Source organism: Dinoponera quadriceps, unplaced genomic scaffold (genome assembly GCF_001313825.1).
Source record: "Dinoponera quadriceps isolate SergipeBrazil2010 unplaced genomic scaffold, ASM131382v1 scaffold405, whole genome shotgun sequence".
Lineage (NCBI taxonomy): Eukaryota > Metazoa > Arthropoda > Insecta > Hymenoptera > Formicidae > Dinoponera > Dinoponera quadriceps.
Window position 1 is genome coordinate 245323 of NW_014554754.1, and position 18375 is coordinate 263697.

At 51.1% G+C, this 18375-nt stretch overlaps 1 protein-coding gene across 2 annotated transcripts; it reads right to left on the reverse strand.

Moving 5' to 3' along the window:
* Window positions 1-8: 8 nt before the first annotated feature.
* Window positions 9-16265, reverse strand: LOC106741501 (potassium voltage-gated channel protein Shaw). 2 transcript variants are annotated; one of them, XM_014613609.1, is made up of 5 exons: window positions 15818-16265; window positions 12804-13182; window positions 11511-11705; window positions 9837-10872; window positions 9-2710 (listed from the first exon to the last, which is right to left on the reverse strand). In XM_014613609.1, the coding sequence occupies exons 2-5, from the start codon at window positions 13128-13130 to the stop codon at window positions 2697-2699; spliced, it is 1572 nt and encodes a 523-aa protein (XP_014469095.1). In that variant the 5' UTR covers window positions 13131-13182; window positions 15818-16265; the 3' UTR covers window positions 9-2696. The 2 variants fall into 2 exon arrangements, with proteins under 2 accessions (XP_014469095.1, XP_014469094.1); XM_014613608.1 differs by having other exon boundaries at window positions 9-8756.
* Between the last annotated feature and the right edge of the window lie 2110 nt (window positions 16266-18375).

Here is an 18375-nt window from a genome sequence, read left to right on the forward strand (position 1 = left end):
CCCCCCCCCCCGCCCGGGGGAAATTCGCGCGAACGTAATCTCAATGACGGTGATCGTTCGGGACGCGCAATAAGCGGAACGTACCGATTCTCTCAAGAGAATATTTACACGGCCTCGCGTCTTCGTCATTTTTTTCTTTCAAAGTCTCCTCGACGCATCGTAATGCAGTCGGCGTGACAAAAGTTGCAACGCTTTTCCTCGATTAATTTCCCAACGCTCTCGGGTATCCAATAGGAGAATTCGTGTTTTTTTTTTTTTAGTAGTTCTCAAGAAATACATTTTTCAATTGGATACGAAATGCGAGACTCACCGAAGGAAGTGTCGCAACTTTTGTCACACCGATCGTACGCGGAGTACACAAGGTGTGGGGGATTTTTAATTAATTTTTAATTAATCCGCAATTTCTCGCGACGGAGGACCGACGAAGCTGCGTTCGGCGGACCTGCCGTCGTACTCAGCATCCCCGCGCACATCCGATTGAGCTATGTGTTCCCGAGAGAAACCGTCGGACGTTCGTCGTTGTATTTACAATCGTCGAGCGATATAACGGCGGAGCGCGCTGTACAAATCGTGATGATATTACGTGGTGCGCGCAGACAACGCGAGAGTATCGAATAAATGACGATGCCTATGAGGTAATATTAAATCCGGAGAGACGTACGAGTACCCGCTCGAGAGAGAGACTCATGGCTCGATCCGAATCCGAGGCGCGACTGTTTCCAACAATCGTCTTCGACGAGTTTTTCCGAGTGTTTGGAAAACCGAGTATTCGCGGGCGCGCGTACACATACACACATACACACGCGTACGTGCGTACACAGGCATTCGGACGCAGACACGCGACGAGAGTCTCGCGCGAAAGCCTCCTTTTTCCGGACAGTCAAGCGTGGGGACGAGTGTCGCGAGGAGGTTATCGAATATAACGCGGACAGTTGTCGTCGTATACTTTGAAGTTTCGGCTATTGTTCGGGACTCGTGCACAGTTGTGTGCCCGAGGTGATCGATCGCCCGGCCGAGCGATTCGGATCCGACTCGACTCGTACTCGCACGTCCCGCGCGTCGCGTTGTCGATTAACCGATGCTACACGATATTAGAAAACCTGGTATTAGAAAACTTGGACTTCCACCCTCGATCCGGGAAGTGGACAACAATAGAACCAACGGAAAACGCGTTTGGAGAAGGCAGCCCCGAGGGTCAAGCGGGATTGCCAGATCCGCGAAATCTCGGCTCGGCTCGGCGAGGTCCTTCGGCCCCTTCGGCCGAAGTCCTTCCTGGACATTCCCGCGAAATCGTGATGCGAAGCGCGAAGAACCTCGGGGTGGTCCGCTACGCGAACTAACATCAATGCGTGCAGCGCGCGCGTTAATAATAGTGCCGGCAAATAACGGGATTGGTAAACGGAGGAAATAAAAGTTTCGCGTTATATACTAAATTAACCGGCGAGTAAAAATACACGGCTGACGCTTTTATAAAGCGGGAGTGAGCGCGCAAATAGCTCAGATCAATATTCATTACTTAATTTCGCCTGATCATGGTGTTGGCGTATAATGGCCCTACTTGCGTCAAGGCTTAAACTGGGGCACTCGATATAAAAGAGCCGAGCAGGGGGAGGGTACGCGAGGGCGAGGAAATCGCGTCGCGACGAATCCCTCCCCCCCCCTCCCGCGAAAAATATCCAGACATCTGGCAACCCCCTTAACTTTTCCTCGTTTCTTTTTTTTTTATTTTTACGGTCAACGTAAAGCAACGAGCGAACGTGATGGTGGTGGCGACCGCAAACGGCGAAACGTACGTTACTGTAAATTATGCTAAATGTTTACTGGCCGTCACGAAAAGAGTACCACAAGTCGTCGCTATCGATGGGTGCAGCACTAGAGCAACAATGTGTGCGGGTTCGCACGTAAACACACACACACACACACACATACACGTAGGTCTGTACATACCACACACATGCGCGCGCACGCATACACACGCATACACACACACACATACACACACGCATATATACATACTCGCTTATTCTCCTTAAAAACTGTTGTGCGTGCGTGCTCATTGTACCCGCTGCCGATATGCATTTTTATCTCTTCGATAATCTCTCTCCTTCCCCTTTCTCCTCTCTTTGTTTCCATTCGCTCTTTTCGTTTGTCATTGTTTTCTCACTCCTCCTTTTCTTCCCTTTATCCTCCCCCTTTTTCTCCTTCTCTCGCTCCCTCCTTCTCTCCTTCTCCTTCTCTCTTTTTAACGTCATTCACGATAGTGGGGAAGCGGCTGCAACTCTAAAGCTTGGTTTACAATGTGCTCTTTGCGTCTTGTTTCTTGCTCTCTATCTTTCTTCTGTAAGAACTTCTATTTGCTTATGGAAAAGAGATGGAGAGCAAGAAACAAAACAGATCAGACTCAATCGTCGACGATGAATCTACGCGCGTTACCACTCGTCGAAGATAATAATATTCGTTTCTTATTATTCTAAGTCCGCCCTTAACCCTTTCCCGCGGAAAGTGTAGCAGAATGTAGCGAAGTGGGTGTCCATTTCTCCCTCTCTCTCTCTCTCTCTCTCTCTACGCAGCGCGTCTTTACATCTCTCTAGTAGTTGTCTCGTGCCACTGTACAGGACAAACTGCGTGCACGCAGCTTCTTGGTCTCAAACTGTACAATTATTTCCTCGAATCGCGGCGATTTTCCTGCCGTTTTCTCAAATTAACTGCCCTGAAAGATCAGAAAATTGGTTTAATTTTCAACAGCGGGAAAGGGTTAAGTCGCTCGAGCTTCGTCTTACGAGCCCCGGGCTCTGTTCGATAAAAGACAAAGACTTGTCTCCGGTGTTTCGGGTAAATCGGATAAGCGGTTGCTCTCGCGTTCCTGGCAAGTTTTGCGCGAATTTCGGCATGCGCGCGGCGAAATTTGCGAAACGTTACGTCGGGATACAGGGAAGGGCTCTCGACCGTTCGAGATGAGTCCGTCACGAGGAGAGAAAAGGCCGACGAACTTGGCGCTTGGTATCGCAGCGCCCGGATCTCGGGGGGTCGTGTCAATTGCAAGGGTGGATGAGTGCGCGCTCAGGTTTCGCGCGCGGAGATAGGGAGGAAAATTTTCGGAATCTCCGGCATCGATCTGAGGTTTCGCGCCGCTTTCTTGCTTTCTTATTTCGAGTCAGCAATGTTGAATATTGCAACGTGCATGCGAGCATTCCGGTGAAATATACATTTACGCGCGTGTTTGTATGTGTCTGCGTGCGTGCGTGTATATATATCTGTGTGTGTGCGTGCGCGCGCGCGCGCGCGTGAATCTATTTTTATTATTGCCGATATACGTCGTACAGTCTAGTCAGGATCGAATCGCGACTGGTTTCCATTTGCAGGGCTACGCGTAACGAGACGCTAACTGGAAGCACTTTCGGAATCGTCGTTTCCAGTTCGCACGATGTTCGAACGTTCTCTCAAATAAAAAAAAAGAGCGATACCGAAGGAGAGGAGAATCGATCCAAAATCGAGAGCATTCTCAGAGCCGTGTCACTGATGATCAAAATTCGCGCGAAATTGTCCAGCTGATATTTTCAATTTTCCCCTGCGAATCGTGCCAAGAGACAGAAAGAGGGAGAAAGAGGGAAAGGGGGAGGGGGGTGTGAGAGAGAAAGAGAGGCGTCATTAATCTGCAGTCGTTAATCTTTTCGTGCACCTTCTTCAGAGTTGTTCAACATAGCAGCTGCGTGAATAGCGCGCGACCACAGCATAGACCGTCTACTGTCTGTAATAATAAAGTGGTAAAGACGTAACACAGTCTCTTTCGCGCGCACGGCCGCACGGTACACAGCCCTGGATATGAAAGCCAGTCTTTAAGGCACAAAGAATCGGGGCGATTGCGAGCAGCGGGCGAACTCAGGGTGATAGAAAAGCTCACGGCGAATGAGGACGAATGTTAAAACAGCCGTCTACCGCCAAATTATTCATACGCGTCGTTAGAGAGGCGACGACCGTAAGGGGTGACATAAGTATATTCGATTTCGCGAAAAGTGTAACGCGCGAGTATCTCTGAAACGGAGCTCGAAGTAGCGACAAGTTCCTTCGGATCTTTTACGTTTCATGCGGGGAAGTTGAGAGGGGTAGATTCGGCGGGGTGGTGCGGTTTCTCGTGCGTCCATGCATGCGTCTGTGCGTGCGTGCGTGCGTGCTTATTTGCGTGCGTGCTTGCGTGCGTAGCGATCAAACGGCTGAATCAATACGAAGAGGAATTAAAATACCGAAAGATCAAATATCGGGTCAAGTTGCGCCGCTGAGATTCGGAGATCACTTGCTTTTTATTGCGAGGGTACCGTTTAGTTATTGAAAAATGTCGAAAATTATTAAAACAGAGGATCGGTCAAGAAAAGCGTGGGCTTACATTCACCCAAACTAATGTGAAAACGTCAATCGTCTCTTTAGGGTCGTCGCGCTATCGACAAAGGAGCATACGGTTTTTACTTTTCGCTTATTAGAAAATACTTAAAAGTTACGCGCGAAATGTACATATATATATATGTATACCAGGCAGTAATCCGTTTATTGTGAAACGACGCGGCCTGAAAAAATCGGCGCGCGCGAATTTCCGGACTTAAAAATAATCTTATCGCTAAATCGCATCGTGAAACTGCGTTCCAAGCGGATGAATATCGAGAGAGAGAGAGAGAGAGAGAGGGGGAGAGGCAAGTCGGGAATAGACGACGACGAAAGGAGTGATTTTAGAACACGGAGGCGGGAATACGATAAATCATGAGGTAAGACCAAGCACTCGGTGTATGTATAAACGTGTTCGTAGCGCCACGTATAAAACTTAGTTACAAAAGTAGACGCGCCACGTATACATACATAAGCAACTTTACTTTTGTGCGTAATAATAAATTATCGAGGTTACAATACGTATATATATATGTATATGCCAGCACTACGCTTACATTACTCTACGTGGAGAGAAGAGTCGCGAGTATCGTTGGTGTTACTCAAGTAAACCGTAATGCGTCTCTCTGAAGCGCAGACAGATTTGCACGCGTGGGCTATATATTGGTATCGATCCGATTGTCTCGGAGTTTTTCTTTGCGCTCGAGAAGAATATCTCTCTCATGGTCTCGTTAGTTATCGGCACCGAACGTGATTCACTTTTCGTCGTGTCGGAATCGTCGGATCGGAGAGGGGACAACGAATAATACGATACGCTCGGAGAGTGTAGAATCTGGTCGTCGCTAAGTTCGCGAAAATCAAGACGCGAAAAATTGAGAGACACGGAAGCGCTCTTTCCGAAATCATTTCGAAAGCGACGGAAACGAACGCGCGCAAGTTACGGTTCATTTCGTCGGGGAAACAAGCGAAACGGCTGTCGGCGAGGTGCTCACCGACTGTTCGCGCAAAACGATGTGTACACACAATCGATCGCCTATATGATATGCTTTTATCGTTCCTTTCTGCACTTCCTTTCTCCCACCTGCCCTTCAGGCACAACAGAGATACACGACGTAGAAAGGGGCGCTCAGCTACTGTTACAGAGTTACTGTAACCGAGTACCTCGGAGGAGCGTTACTCCGCGTGCAAAGAGGGACAAGGAAATGGAGTCGTTTCTCCCGCTGATATTACAAATGATATCTCACGAATATTTCCTTTTTTTTTTTTTCTTCGGGGAGGGAGGGCAGAGGAATTTCACGGATTGGTCCCGGCGATATTCACGATGCGCGAGAAGGTGAGCCCGCATTCTCACCGCACTCGCCGCTAAAAGTGCGAGATGTCGACTGGACGATCTATCCTTTTCTTTTTCCTTTTTCGCGGAAACACGACAGAGATCGCGAATCTCGGCGATGCGGCGAAAATGAACGCGACGCTGCGGTCAGAATCGACGTCTTACGTATGCACGGTACTCACGTACGGTATGTCCGCAGATACGTGCGAAGATCTACGAAAACAAGGGTGTACGTACTACATGGAAAAAAACTAACTCGATTATGGCAATCGAAAATATTTAGTTCATTGAGTTTCGGCTATAATAACATGTAGCCTTTTTTCACTAGCTGAAAAGCTGTTTACATCAACAAATGCTTTCGGTATGAGGAACCGAAATTTTCCCCCTCATATGTATTAATGCGACGTGTACTGCCGTTGGATACGACATATCAACAGCGTTAGTGGTCCTGCGGTCTAAGACTATAGTCTCGGAATCAAGAAATTTCAGAGTTTCAAGTCCCACCAGGAGAAAAATAATATTTTCGCCGAGTAACAATATTAACTCGGTTAAGATAACCGAGTACAATTGTCCGAGCGGCGGAAACATTCTATAGGAATTTTTTTGCTTCCACAATCGAGTTTTCATTTGGTCCGTAGATAACAGAAAATTTCGGTTGTCGTGACCGAAATTTAGTTCACACGAACTGAATGTTTTTTTCCGTGTAAAAAAAATGTATGGTGCGCGTTTATTGATATCACACGAAACGAGCGTGCGACGCAATTGCGATGCGATTCCCCACGTGGTCGGTTTCCTCTCTCGGAATTTTTGCCGTTTCACACGAGTGCCGCGGGAACATTATCAACGATGGGGATGGTACGGGGAGGGAAGGGGGGAGGAATGGCCTAATAATATAGACGACGGCGGGATTGGAAGATTGGGACGAGGTGTTCTTCCGCGATGGAGCGCGGTCGACGTTTCCCTGTACTTTTTCTCTCCTTTTTTTTTCTAATCGAGGTAACATGTATATAGACTCAAGCGATGATATCGACAACGATGTCGGTACGGCCTCGAGGTGCCACGATAAAAGTTTGTGTCCCCGTTTTCTACCGTGCGCGCATATCCCTCGCCACAATATGTCTTGGTGATCCACCGTCTACCTTAAATTTAGAAGCCACGGTTGATACACGATGTTTACGTGAGTCACAAACACGGTGTGGTCTGGTGTGGACGGTATAAGATATTTGGCTGCACTCTTGCGGGATATTTTCATTTTACGTCTGCCTATTAATGACTATATTCGGAACGACGGGAACGAATATTAAATCGCGAAAAGTAAAGGGAAACAGACGGAACGGATATTTCGAAGAGGACGTTCTTCCTCTTGACGGGAGATGAGAAAGACACGGAGGTGTAATCTCGTAATCGCGGGTGATGTTTGGCCGAAATTAGCCTTATATCGCGATGTCGCACTTGCTCAGCTGAGAAACACTCGCAGAGAGAGAGAGAGAGATATCACGATTTTATATTATCGTAATAAATATTCAAGATGAAAGTAGGTCGCGAACGATAAACGATAAGAGTGTGTAAAAGGTTCCGTCGCGAGCGTAAATTATAAATCGTATCGTGACGTTTATTACCGAGACGCGAAAACGGAAAAAAAAAGGATCCGATTAAGATTCCTCGAACTAAAGGATGTTTCGATTATCGATAAATACGTAGTGTTGAATACATCGATTCGTTTACACGCTATCATCAATGCGCGCGAGAAGTGCGTTACTTGGCGAATCCTTAAAAAATACAAATCACGTAAGCGAAGGAAGGAGGTAATTTACTCTAAAGAAACGAGTTGCCTACTCGCTACACACAAGTTCTCCTTGACTTCCTAATGCAGTTTGCTTATTTAGATCGATAGATGACTCGTGGTAACACTACCGCCGAGAGACTCTCGCGTTCACTTCTTCTTTCTTTTCTTCTCCGTTCTTTTTTTCTTCTTCTTCTTCTTTTTCCGTCCCGATGCGATATATGCGTATATGTATCAATATATTTATATATGTATATATACCTATTGTTTATCCGAAGTCCGCAGTCCAGGCCGGAGAAATTTTTACCTACGCTTCCGCGGGACCAAGACAGCCGGAAGTTTGGGTTAACCACGGCAGTGGAGAATAATCTTGATTGCAGTTTAACCCAAAACCTCCACCGGGCGACTCGGGCGGCACGGAAAGCCGTAAGTAAAAATTCCCCCAGCCTCCACGACCCGCCGGGTAACGAAACGAAAGACGAGAAAAGAAAGAGAGACGCAAAAGTGATTGGCCGCCGCCGTGAGTGACTCTCGCATTCAGACTCTTTTCGTCCCGACGGTATATGTATGTATCGCTTTATTATATTCTGGAAATCTAGAATTAAGCGGGAATCAAGATTATTCTCTATTGCTGGGCAGTTTCCAAACGGACGAATCCCTCCACTTTCGGGGCATTGCTCGGTAGTGGAGAATAAACTTGGTTCTAGCTCGATCCATGACATGAGAAGACAAGCTGTAACGTCGCGTACACAGTGGCGGCAGCATAGTGGAACGTGCCAATGGAGAATCGGTCTCAAATGCGGAAATCAATTATATACACACGTACAGTATCAGAATATTAAAAATTAAATGTTCACGAATGCGGGATGAAAATAATACGACGAGTGTAACGATACTTCGCGTGATCGGCGAAGCGAAGCGGGAATTGGCGTCGATCGGAATGCGAAATAACGAACGAAGAAAGATGCGGAAACGAACGGGCGATCTCTCGAGAGCGAGTGAGAATTATTAACGAGAACCGATCCGGCAAGTCTAGCGGACCACTTTAATCGTGATCTGTCGCACTAATTCGCACTACTGCTAACAATCGTACTGCTTTTCGACATTTGGGACCAACTCCCAGTTTGGTCGAGGGGAGCGCGCTATTACTTTGGACGAATGCGCATTCACGGGAACGTTACACCTCATCTTTTTACATCATGGCTTAACTCAAACCTCCGGCTGACTTGGTCCCGTTGGTGCGTAGATCAGAGATCCTCCGGTCCTCCTCTGCAACCCACCGTACGAGAAAAAAAAGAAAAAGAGACACTAGAGATTGGCCGGGACGAACGAGATTCGCGAAAAAAATTGCGAACTAGCCTGATTTCTCTTATTTGTTTGTTTTTTTCTCATTATTCTCGCCGATTTTTCGTCAATTTGCACATTGTTCGTGAGTGAGAATGTTGCCTCGCGCGTTGCCGGTAATTTGCCTCAGAGACACGTCCGAAAGGCCTTACAGTTTGTATCGTTTCGAATTGTATTACGTGTGATTTCTACGTACGCCTCGATTGGCAATTGAGCGCATTGAGCTCGCGCTATAAATGCGAATGTTATACGTATTCAGATGCAATGTTTCATTTTACGTTTCGTGCATGATGACGTGGACGTTAACACGCGACATTTAAATTCGACGGTATACACGAGAGAGATTATACCGAGCGGAAATATATATATATATATATATATATGAGTCCTTTGAAATCGCAGTTTTGTGGATTACGAAATATGTTAATTCCCACCCGGTGCGAACCGCCCTCCGTTTTCCGGCTCGCGGTTACATTTCAATAAAGCGGTCTCCATATCGCCTAAACGTCGTTACAAATACATCATCGAGTACGATCAGCCTCGCCTTAAACAACTTCCAGATAAGTGATCTGAAAGTCCAAGTACAGTGCATCGCGTGATGTGGTCTTTCGTGAGAATATCGCGAAGAAAGGCTCGCGCTGTACAAACCGCTGCACAAACGAATACGACGAATCCATAACCGACGTGTCCCGAATTCAGTTAGACGCATTCGTTCTAGAAACGGATTTTTTTCTCTCCCTTCTGTAAGTGGAAGAGCCGTTAGGTAGCGGCGGGATCGCCGGAGCGGCGGACGGATGGAATTCGAGAGTGTTCGCGAATGAAATTACGGTTAGTGGGAAGGGAGGGGACCCCGTTGTTTGTGCGCGACCCCCGCGAGATCTTCCTCCCCCGTAAACCGCGCTTCTCTCTCACTGTACCGCGGATGAATGAGTGAAGCAAAAAACCACCCGAGATCCGCTAGACGGACCGTTGAGAGAAAGAAGAATCAACGCTCCCTGGACTTACCTGTTTTCGTGGCGAACGGATCCTTGGGATGATTCGTCTTGATGGCGTTCATCCTCCGGTTCTGCGGTCCCTGGCCTTGGCCTTGGCACGCGACGCCGGGCGTCTGACCCGGGCCGAGGGGCCCGGTGGTGACCGTGCCCCCTGCAGACTGCAAGTGCGACATTTGCTGGCCGCAACCGGGAGGTCCGACAGGGCCGCCGGGCACTCCGGGTGGTGCGCCTGGTGCCCTCACACGCGGCTGTTCCACCGGCAATACGCGGCGTCTCTTCTTCGGTAGCTTGGCTCGCGCCTGCGTGTGACTGTAATACATCGCAAAGTTGCTAACGATCACGGGCACCGGCAGGGCGATCGTGAGGACACCGGCTAGTGCGCAGAGCGCGCCGACGAACATTCCGATGTACGTCTTCGGCACCATGTCTCCGTAACCGACGGTGGTCATCGTCACCAGCGCCCACCACAGACCAAGAGGTATGCTCTTGAAGTCGTTTTCCGGATTGGACTGGGTGCGTTCCGCGTAGTAAACCAGACTGGCGAAGATGACGATGCCGAGAACGAGGAAAAACACCAGCAACGTGAGCTCCTTGGCCGAGGCGCGAAAGGTCTGTATCAGGATCTTCAGGCCCGAGGAGTGACGGGTCAGCTTGAACAGTCTCATTATGCGTATGATACTCAAAAATTCGAGGATGTCGGCGTTCTCGAGGTGGGCGGCAAACCGCTGCAACGCCAGGTCGACATAGAAGCTCAAAGTAGCGACCATGTCGATCAGGTTCACCGAGCTCTTGATGAAGACGCAGCGATTCGGGCTCGCTGTGATGCGTATCAGGAACTCCAAAGTGAACCAGGCGTTGCAGACGCACTCGATGTAGAAGAAGACGTCGTGGGCGTTGGTACGGGTCTTGTCCAGCACCCAGGACGTCATGTTGTCAGTCTTTACCGAGCGATTTACGATAACCGGCACTCGCATGTCCGGATGGGTTTTCAAGCAAAACGAGAGTATCGAAACGCAGATGAAGAAAACGGAGACTATGCTGATTATCTGTAAGCAGTAATTCAAACAAACGATACGCTCGTTAGTTTTTGCCTCGAGTCGGCAGGTGACGACGAATCGAACTGTAAACATTTTCGATGTGTCTTCCTTTGCTCTTTATTCTAAGACGAAAGTGTCCTGGAATAAAGCGCAACTGACAGTGAATTATTATATCTGGTACCGGGAAAAGTTTCCTCCTTAACAATAAATCGAGGCCGGATTTCAGTCGGTAATTTGCACGTGTAATGCATGAAGTTGGTATCAAGATGTACTGTTAGCGAAAAAGCAGCGCAAAAATGATGTAAATGGTTTGAGGAAGGTAATGGATCGTTGGAGAAGTCGTTGAGCCGCATTCGGGACGTTCATCTGTTATTGAAGATGATGAACTACGTGGATATGTGCGTTCAAACTCACCAAAAGGTGTGCAGACGTGGAAAAGGGTTGTCAAAGTCAATGGTGGCTACTTCGTCAAATAAAACTACTTTGTAAAAAAGTTTCGAGTGTTTCGATTTCGACCTAAGAATCCGCACGAACTTTTTCCGGTACCTAATGATTAAATGTATACTCGCGATCGAGTATATAGTGTAGTATAAGTGGCGAATTAAGCTCACATCGGTATACTACGCTCGACACTCGACGGGTCGTACCTTAGCTGCGACGGAGGAGTAGGGTTCATCGAAAAGCGACCACATCTGAGGCTTGAGTTTCTGCCACCACGTGAGGGTTCCCTCGTAGTACGCCTCCTCGAAGCCGAATTTCCTCGCCAGTTCCTCCTCGGTGGGTTTCTCGGTGTCGAGGTCCAACCTGTCGAGGACCGTCAGCGTTTCCTGCGTATCCCGATGCTGCAAGGGCGTCGGGTCGAAGGGGGGGATGGGAAGAGAGAGAGAGAGAGATGCAACAACGATTGTTATTCGTACCTGCGAAACTCTTTCTCGAATGTGCTTTTTCGTGCTTCGCCTTGGGGGACAGATAAAGCGCGCGTGATAAAGCGTACACAGGGGCCGTTGTGCGCCCTCCTCACGAGAATGTGAGAATGGGACCCGCCTCGCGCTTCTCAGCAGGCTTTGGCCAGCCTGCCGGCAGATTTGTCCGTCGTTTGCCGTGCGTACATTTACTCGACTCTACCCTACATCGCAACGTCCGGGTTAGTTTTTCTTTCTTTTTTTTCTCAGATACTATTCGCAGATCGTATGCGCTACCGGACTGCACGTACTTAATACTCGCGATGAATTATTCGTTTTCCAAGATGAGAAAGGAGACGGACAAAGGGAGCTGCTTCCGTCGCTAATACCCGATCTATTATCACAACTCCCTCGTCATCTTGAGGAGGAACGACGGATATTATAAGTGAATATAACAGATTGAGAGAGGGAAAATACGGTCCAAAAATAGACGGTGGTGAAACGCGTGCGACGACGTGACGAGATCGATCGACCGTCCGATCGCGCACGTGCGTCCGCCGCTGCGTGAGCTCCACGGACGGGGATATTAAAGTCGAGGGAAAACATCGTTAATTCATGGGATTCGACCGAAAGCACGATTCGACGTGGCGGCGCGTGGCCTCGTGATCGCCGGCGAACTCGTGTTCCCTCCTAGCGGAGAGGACGCGCGAAATCCGATAGTTGTCTCGGGAACGCCCGCGGGAACCGTCGAATAATGGCCGAGCGAATTGCAAAATGTAACGTCAGGCCGCGAGACGCAATCAGCTCGATCGATCGTATAGCAGGATCGCGCGTCAAGATTCCGCTGTCGCGTCGGGATCTCGCGATATCTCGCGCGATGCATCGGCGGAACGGTCGGTGTGTTAACGCGCCATTCTAATTCGGTCTTCGTGCACGTCACTCGATATTCGCGCGATAGCTCGGCGATTACGCGCCTTACGCTCCGGTTACGCAATTAGGCGCGTGCACGATTGGTGGGCGCGCGCGCGCGCGATATACCTGCGTGTAGGTCATCCAACAGCAAGGCTCGACCTGATTAGAGTCGAGCCCCCAGAAATCGAGCTCCTCCTCGAAGAGCGGGCCGCAGACGTCCGTGGGATAGTGCAGCTTGCCGGTGCGATAGTAGTTGAGTACCTGGGCGAAGACACCCGGGTGCCTGTCGAAGAAGTACTCGTTGAGGATCGGGTCGTAGTTGGCGAGCGCCTCGGTCAGCCTCGAGAGCCTCGTCGCCGGGATCTTCTTCAGGGTCGCCTTGTACGTCTCGTGCCGGATCCCGCCCACGTTCAGAACCACGCGGTTCTCCGCGTCCATGTTTATCAAGTTCATTTTGATCACGGCTCTGCTACCGCCGACCCCGGCTCAAGGAAACCCATGTGATCTGCGAACAATCGGCGCATCTAGATCGCGCGATCTCGCGGATTCCGCGCGCGATGGGAGTTTTGCGCCCCCTTTTCAACACCGTGAACATTCATTATTTAGACGGGGCTGAGGGAAGTGGATTTCGAATTAATTAGATTCGATTAAAAAGAAATGTCGCACAGGGCGGCCCTAATGGTTTCCGAAATCAAATTCCGGGGCTTTCGGTAATCTCGTCTCCCCCCCCCCTCACTGCCAGTTAAGACTGGTCTGTTTTGTCGGGGGGATTTCTTGATATTATGTTAGAGTCTCTCATCCCTCACCCCCTCCACTTCAGCGAGAGCGTGCAGCTTAATCGTGCGAAATTGGAGCGCGCGCGCGCGCGACACCCATAATCTTATCCATTACGCATTAAAATCACGTTCGCGTGCGCGATTAACGCCCGAGGGGGATTAAGCGCGCTTGGCGCGAAATGATTTTCCCCGGACATTATCACAGCTCCCGGTTCTGCCGGTCGCCCACATCGACATCCTCGTGATCTCATCCGTGATATTTACATTCGGCGCCGCCGACGGATCGTAACGGTGTTGTTGCCGCCGCGAATTCCGCTCGTTACATTTCTAAGACCGCGCGAGTTCGGAATACGAGCGGCGCTCCGCTGCTCTACTTAACATTACGACTACCGCGATAATTGTGACGCTTGACATTTAATCGGAAGCCGCGCCAACACCGCGACGTCGTCGCGTGGCTCGCCGTAATTGCTCCGGCTCTTTAGAATCTCGCGTCTACGTGCGAAAAAAGGAAGAAAAATAGAGAGAAGGAAGGAGCCGGAGGACACCGCATTGGACTTTCATCCACGCGACGCGACGGTTAAAAGTTGCAACGTTACGAAGGGAGTGCTCGGTGTGCCAGGTGTGCACCGTTGAAGTTGTTGTTACGGGAGAACGTCGAGATTGCACGCGATCTGCCGTTCGAAACTAGTAACTTCGCCGCACGCGCGATCACGCGGGGATTAAACTGCGAATTACGAATTTAAATGCTCGTGCGCGCGCGCAAGAGAGAGGGAGAGAGAGAAGCGGAAGCTGCTAAAACCGTCCATTGCAGCTACATTACACGGTTATCTCGCACCTTTCGCGCTCGTCGGCCACCGTTTCTCATCGGATTACCTGAGCGTAAGCGCGTCTCTCGAGCGGGAACGCTCTCGAGTAACCTTTTCGTGGCCATTAGTATTGATAGCCGCGCACTTGGCGCTTGGAATTATGCAGGCGGAAGTGATTAGAAGCGTGACACGTCGATTCACGCGCAACACTCCTCCTCTCGTTATAAAACGCGGGACGGTCAAGTTTAAAAGGGGGATCCGGCGCGCACAGGTGAGACACCGTACGTACGTACTACGAACGCTTATAATGCAGCCGCGTGATATTTTACCGCGGTAAAAGTGAAAAAAGAAAATGCTACAGCGGAAGAGAGAGAGAGAGAGAGAAAAAAGTGGGAAGAGCGTGCGGCGTGTGTGGAGAAGGGCGGCGCGCGTGAATCAAAGGGACACGGAGTGTGTGTATCGGTTTTTCAATCCCGCGTGTCGCTCTGTGTGCGCGCGCGACCACAAGACAAGCTCCCCCTCCCTCCCGCGACTGTTCCCGACGGTCTCTCAATCATCGAATCACGCGCTCGGGGTGCGTGGTGTCGCGAGCGCGACATCGGGCACTCCGACGTGCGCCAGCGGGCGAGGTCGACGTGCCTGAGTCCTCGAATTAGCGCGCCTAGATAGACGCGATTCTAAATCAACCCTGATCGCGAACCGCCGCCGCCGCCACTGCCGCCGGCGGCAGTGGCGGCGGCGGAGGTGGTCGCCGCGGCGGGAAACGTCCGGCGGCGACGATCGAATCTTCGAGGTCGGTGCGCATTCCCGTGACGTCATTCGCACGTATTTTCGCACGTGCACGAGCGCATCTCCGGACGACCGACCGCGGCTGCTGCGTCCTCGTTTTTACACAGGCGAGCCTAACGAGGGCTTTTGTCCGCGAACGAGCTACAAATTGGCGTGGGAGAGAGATCGACGGTAACGGCGGCGGTGGCGGCGGCGGCGTCAGGCGGCGTCGGTCGACCCCTTGTCGCGCGAGAATCGATAGTCTGCGTGCACGAAGGGCCGATAAGCGCCCCGTACGGCTCGTCGACATTACCACCCGCGACGTTTCCTTCACATGGATGGCCGACATGCGAACGGGTGCACGCTCATGAATAGCCCACGAAACGGGCGAAGCGATCGAGCGGCGGCCGGCGAATGGTTCGGGGGTGAAATGGCCAGTCCGATAAATCAATGAGCGTCGGACCGAAGGAACGTTAGGACATTAGCGTAGGTCGGACGCGAAGCGATTGGTCGGCGAAACCGGCCGAGCGTAGTGGCAACACGAGCGACGCGCCGAACAGCGACGGGAGCCGGACGGAGCGAAAGTAGAACGAAGTACGAGCGTCCTCGACCAGGGGGATCATCGCCGCGAAGACTCGGCACCCGAGGATCGCTCACGTTCCGCGGACGACACTCGTCGAGGGACAGGTGTCAACCTCGTGTTTCCACTCGAGCACGCGGACGCTCCTCGTCGACTCGCTCTCTCTCTCTCTCTCGCAAGTCCACGGCGAGCTCCTCGGAGGATACCCACCCTCGGTCGCGCTCTCTTCATGTCTCGATCTTCCGCGACATCTCGACGGCACTGCTCCGCTGGTTCCCCGCATTCTCCATGTCGTCGCTGTGACGATGGCGCCTCGCGAAGTATACCGATTTAACGGATGGCCTCTCTCGCACAATAGGCACTGTGTCGTCCTGCGTGTGCTACGTCCGTTCGTCCTCGTTCTCTCTCTCTCTCGCTCTCTTTGTTCCCCTCTCTCTCCCTCTCTTCGGCGAAAGGTCAGGTCAGGCAGGGAACGCGCCGTGGTCGCAGAGGGCGTTTTCCCCGTCGCCGAGCTCGCGATGGATCATCGGCGGCGGTCAAGCCTTCATCGCGGCGCCACCCGACACCACCATAGGCGACTCATCGTCGTCGCCGGCTCGCGTCGTCTCCGTGACCGACCGACAGCGGATGACGAGGACTCCTCCGGGCTCGGTTGCGACTCGTGCGCGTACGGAACTGATCTCGAACGAAAGCGACATCTCCGACGAAGGACGGCGACGTAGGCGTCGGCGGAGTGGGGTGGCGTCGCGACGGCGACGGCGTGCGAAGGGCGAGCACGCGCATCCGCTTCGAGCGGGTTTCCAAAGTGCCGTGACGAGACGACGGCCACCAAGTGGCCCTCGAGTTGGACCGACTTGCCGGCGGCCGAAGCGATGACTCCGGCTTTACCTTCATCGAACACCCCTCGCTGAGTCTCGTGCACCTTGTCGCACACGCTTACGCCTTTTTTGCACCGTCTGCTCGGACATTCTCATGCCCGTCGTCTGCGTCGATTGTCCGTGAAATGTTAAAGAGATATCGGTATTATTGGATACCGCGCGAGCTATACCTCGCGTGAAGCCCGCGCGATTACCCTCCTTGTCTCCGTATCACTTATCGTTTAACGTATCGATTTCCGTCTGAAATTAACCGTCTTTGGAGGTGAGTCTCTACCCAAGGCCGTTCGCCCGCGCGATTAGAATCGCGCGATTAAAAAACTCTCTCTCGCAGCCCGTACGCGATTCCGAATCGAAGGCGAGAGACCGTGAGTCGGACATACTTTTTTTTTCGTCCGCGCGATTCTCCAGCGCTCTTCCTTCGATCCGACGTGACGTCCCTTACGAGATTGCGATTTTTCACCGCGAGACAATCAAAACCCGCGGGAGAAATCGGAATTACCCCTGTCGCATACTGGCGCTTTTTATAGCTCGTGAAACACGATTCTTTATCTTCTCTCCCTTCTTCTTCGACTTTCCCCTTCAGTTTCCGGCTCCCTCTCTCCCTTTTCCCGTCTCCGGGCCTCGTCTGGTGTATAAATGTGTTAAAGGGAGAGCTGATTCCCGATAGTAAGAATCGCCCTGATCGATCTTCGCGAGGCTTTTCAATTTCTGGCAGCGAGAAAAACGGCAGCGTATACCTATCTCATCGACTTACGCGCGTGCCGCATCATTTTTCATCTCGCCGTACAATCTACCGGATAATAGCGGAAAGTATTTGACATGTCGAATCTCTCCTCATTTATTTCCTCGAATCTCCCGTGATTGTCATTACCCTGCGAATCGGACAGTCACGGGAGAATTATTACGGTTACACCGAACGTTTCTATCGTTACAATTGTTGTTTATAAATCACAATATGAAACGTGCACACGCGGCAAGTAAATCGATACATCCCAGACACGAATATCGCATTACCTTTCAAAGTCTCGAGTTACAACTTCGTTAAAGATATCCAAGCGGGATGATCGATTCGACGATAATGACGTATGCATAGTCTCTCTCTCTCTTTCCCTCCCTCTCTCTTTCTTTCAGAGAACGTAGCCAGAAATATTCAAATTACCGCGTCGCATTTTAAATGCGCCAGACGAGAATTATTCCTCGCGACGGATGTCCACCCGAATCGATCAAGTCCCGAAACCCCAGAGGGGTTCAGGGAACCGAACGGGGATCGTTCGTTGTCTCGCTCTCCGGAGGAAATTCCGTGTCTATTCTCTCTGGAAAGCGGCGATCCGTCGAGAGCTGAATTCCGAATCTCTCATCGTTATCATCGTACGTCCCTCTTTCCTCGATTTTTGCGCAATCGGCAGGTGAAATGAGATTAGACAGACGCCCGTTAGCCGGCCAAAGGTAGCATTCGCGAGTGGGAGTCGCTAGATAGAGGCGAATTCAAAAAGTGTCGAAGAAGCGAGTGCGTGGGTGCGGGACGCGACGCGACGTCTCGCAAGCGGGCTCGCAGGGTATGTCCCGAGGCCGCTTCGGCGAGGTCGTCGCTACTCTCCGAGCGAATTTCTCCACCGGTCGATGGCTTACGCTTGCGCCCTGCCGCCGCTCGAACGGTAGCGGCAGCAGCGGCAGAGCTGCTTTACTCCACAGCTGTGCGCCGAATTTACGGCCGCGAGAATGGCCTCGACACTCGCCCATTAGACGCGCTTCACGGCGAAGAGTATTACCGTTCGATAACCCGCAGATAATACCGATCATCGGCGAGACTATCGCGAGACGCTTATCCCCACCGTCGACCTGAGCTCTCTTCGGAGCTCGATGTAGGAAACCGCAAACTTAGCCTCTCCA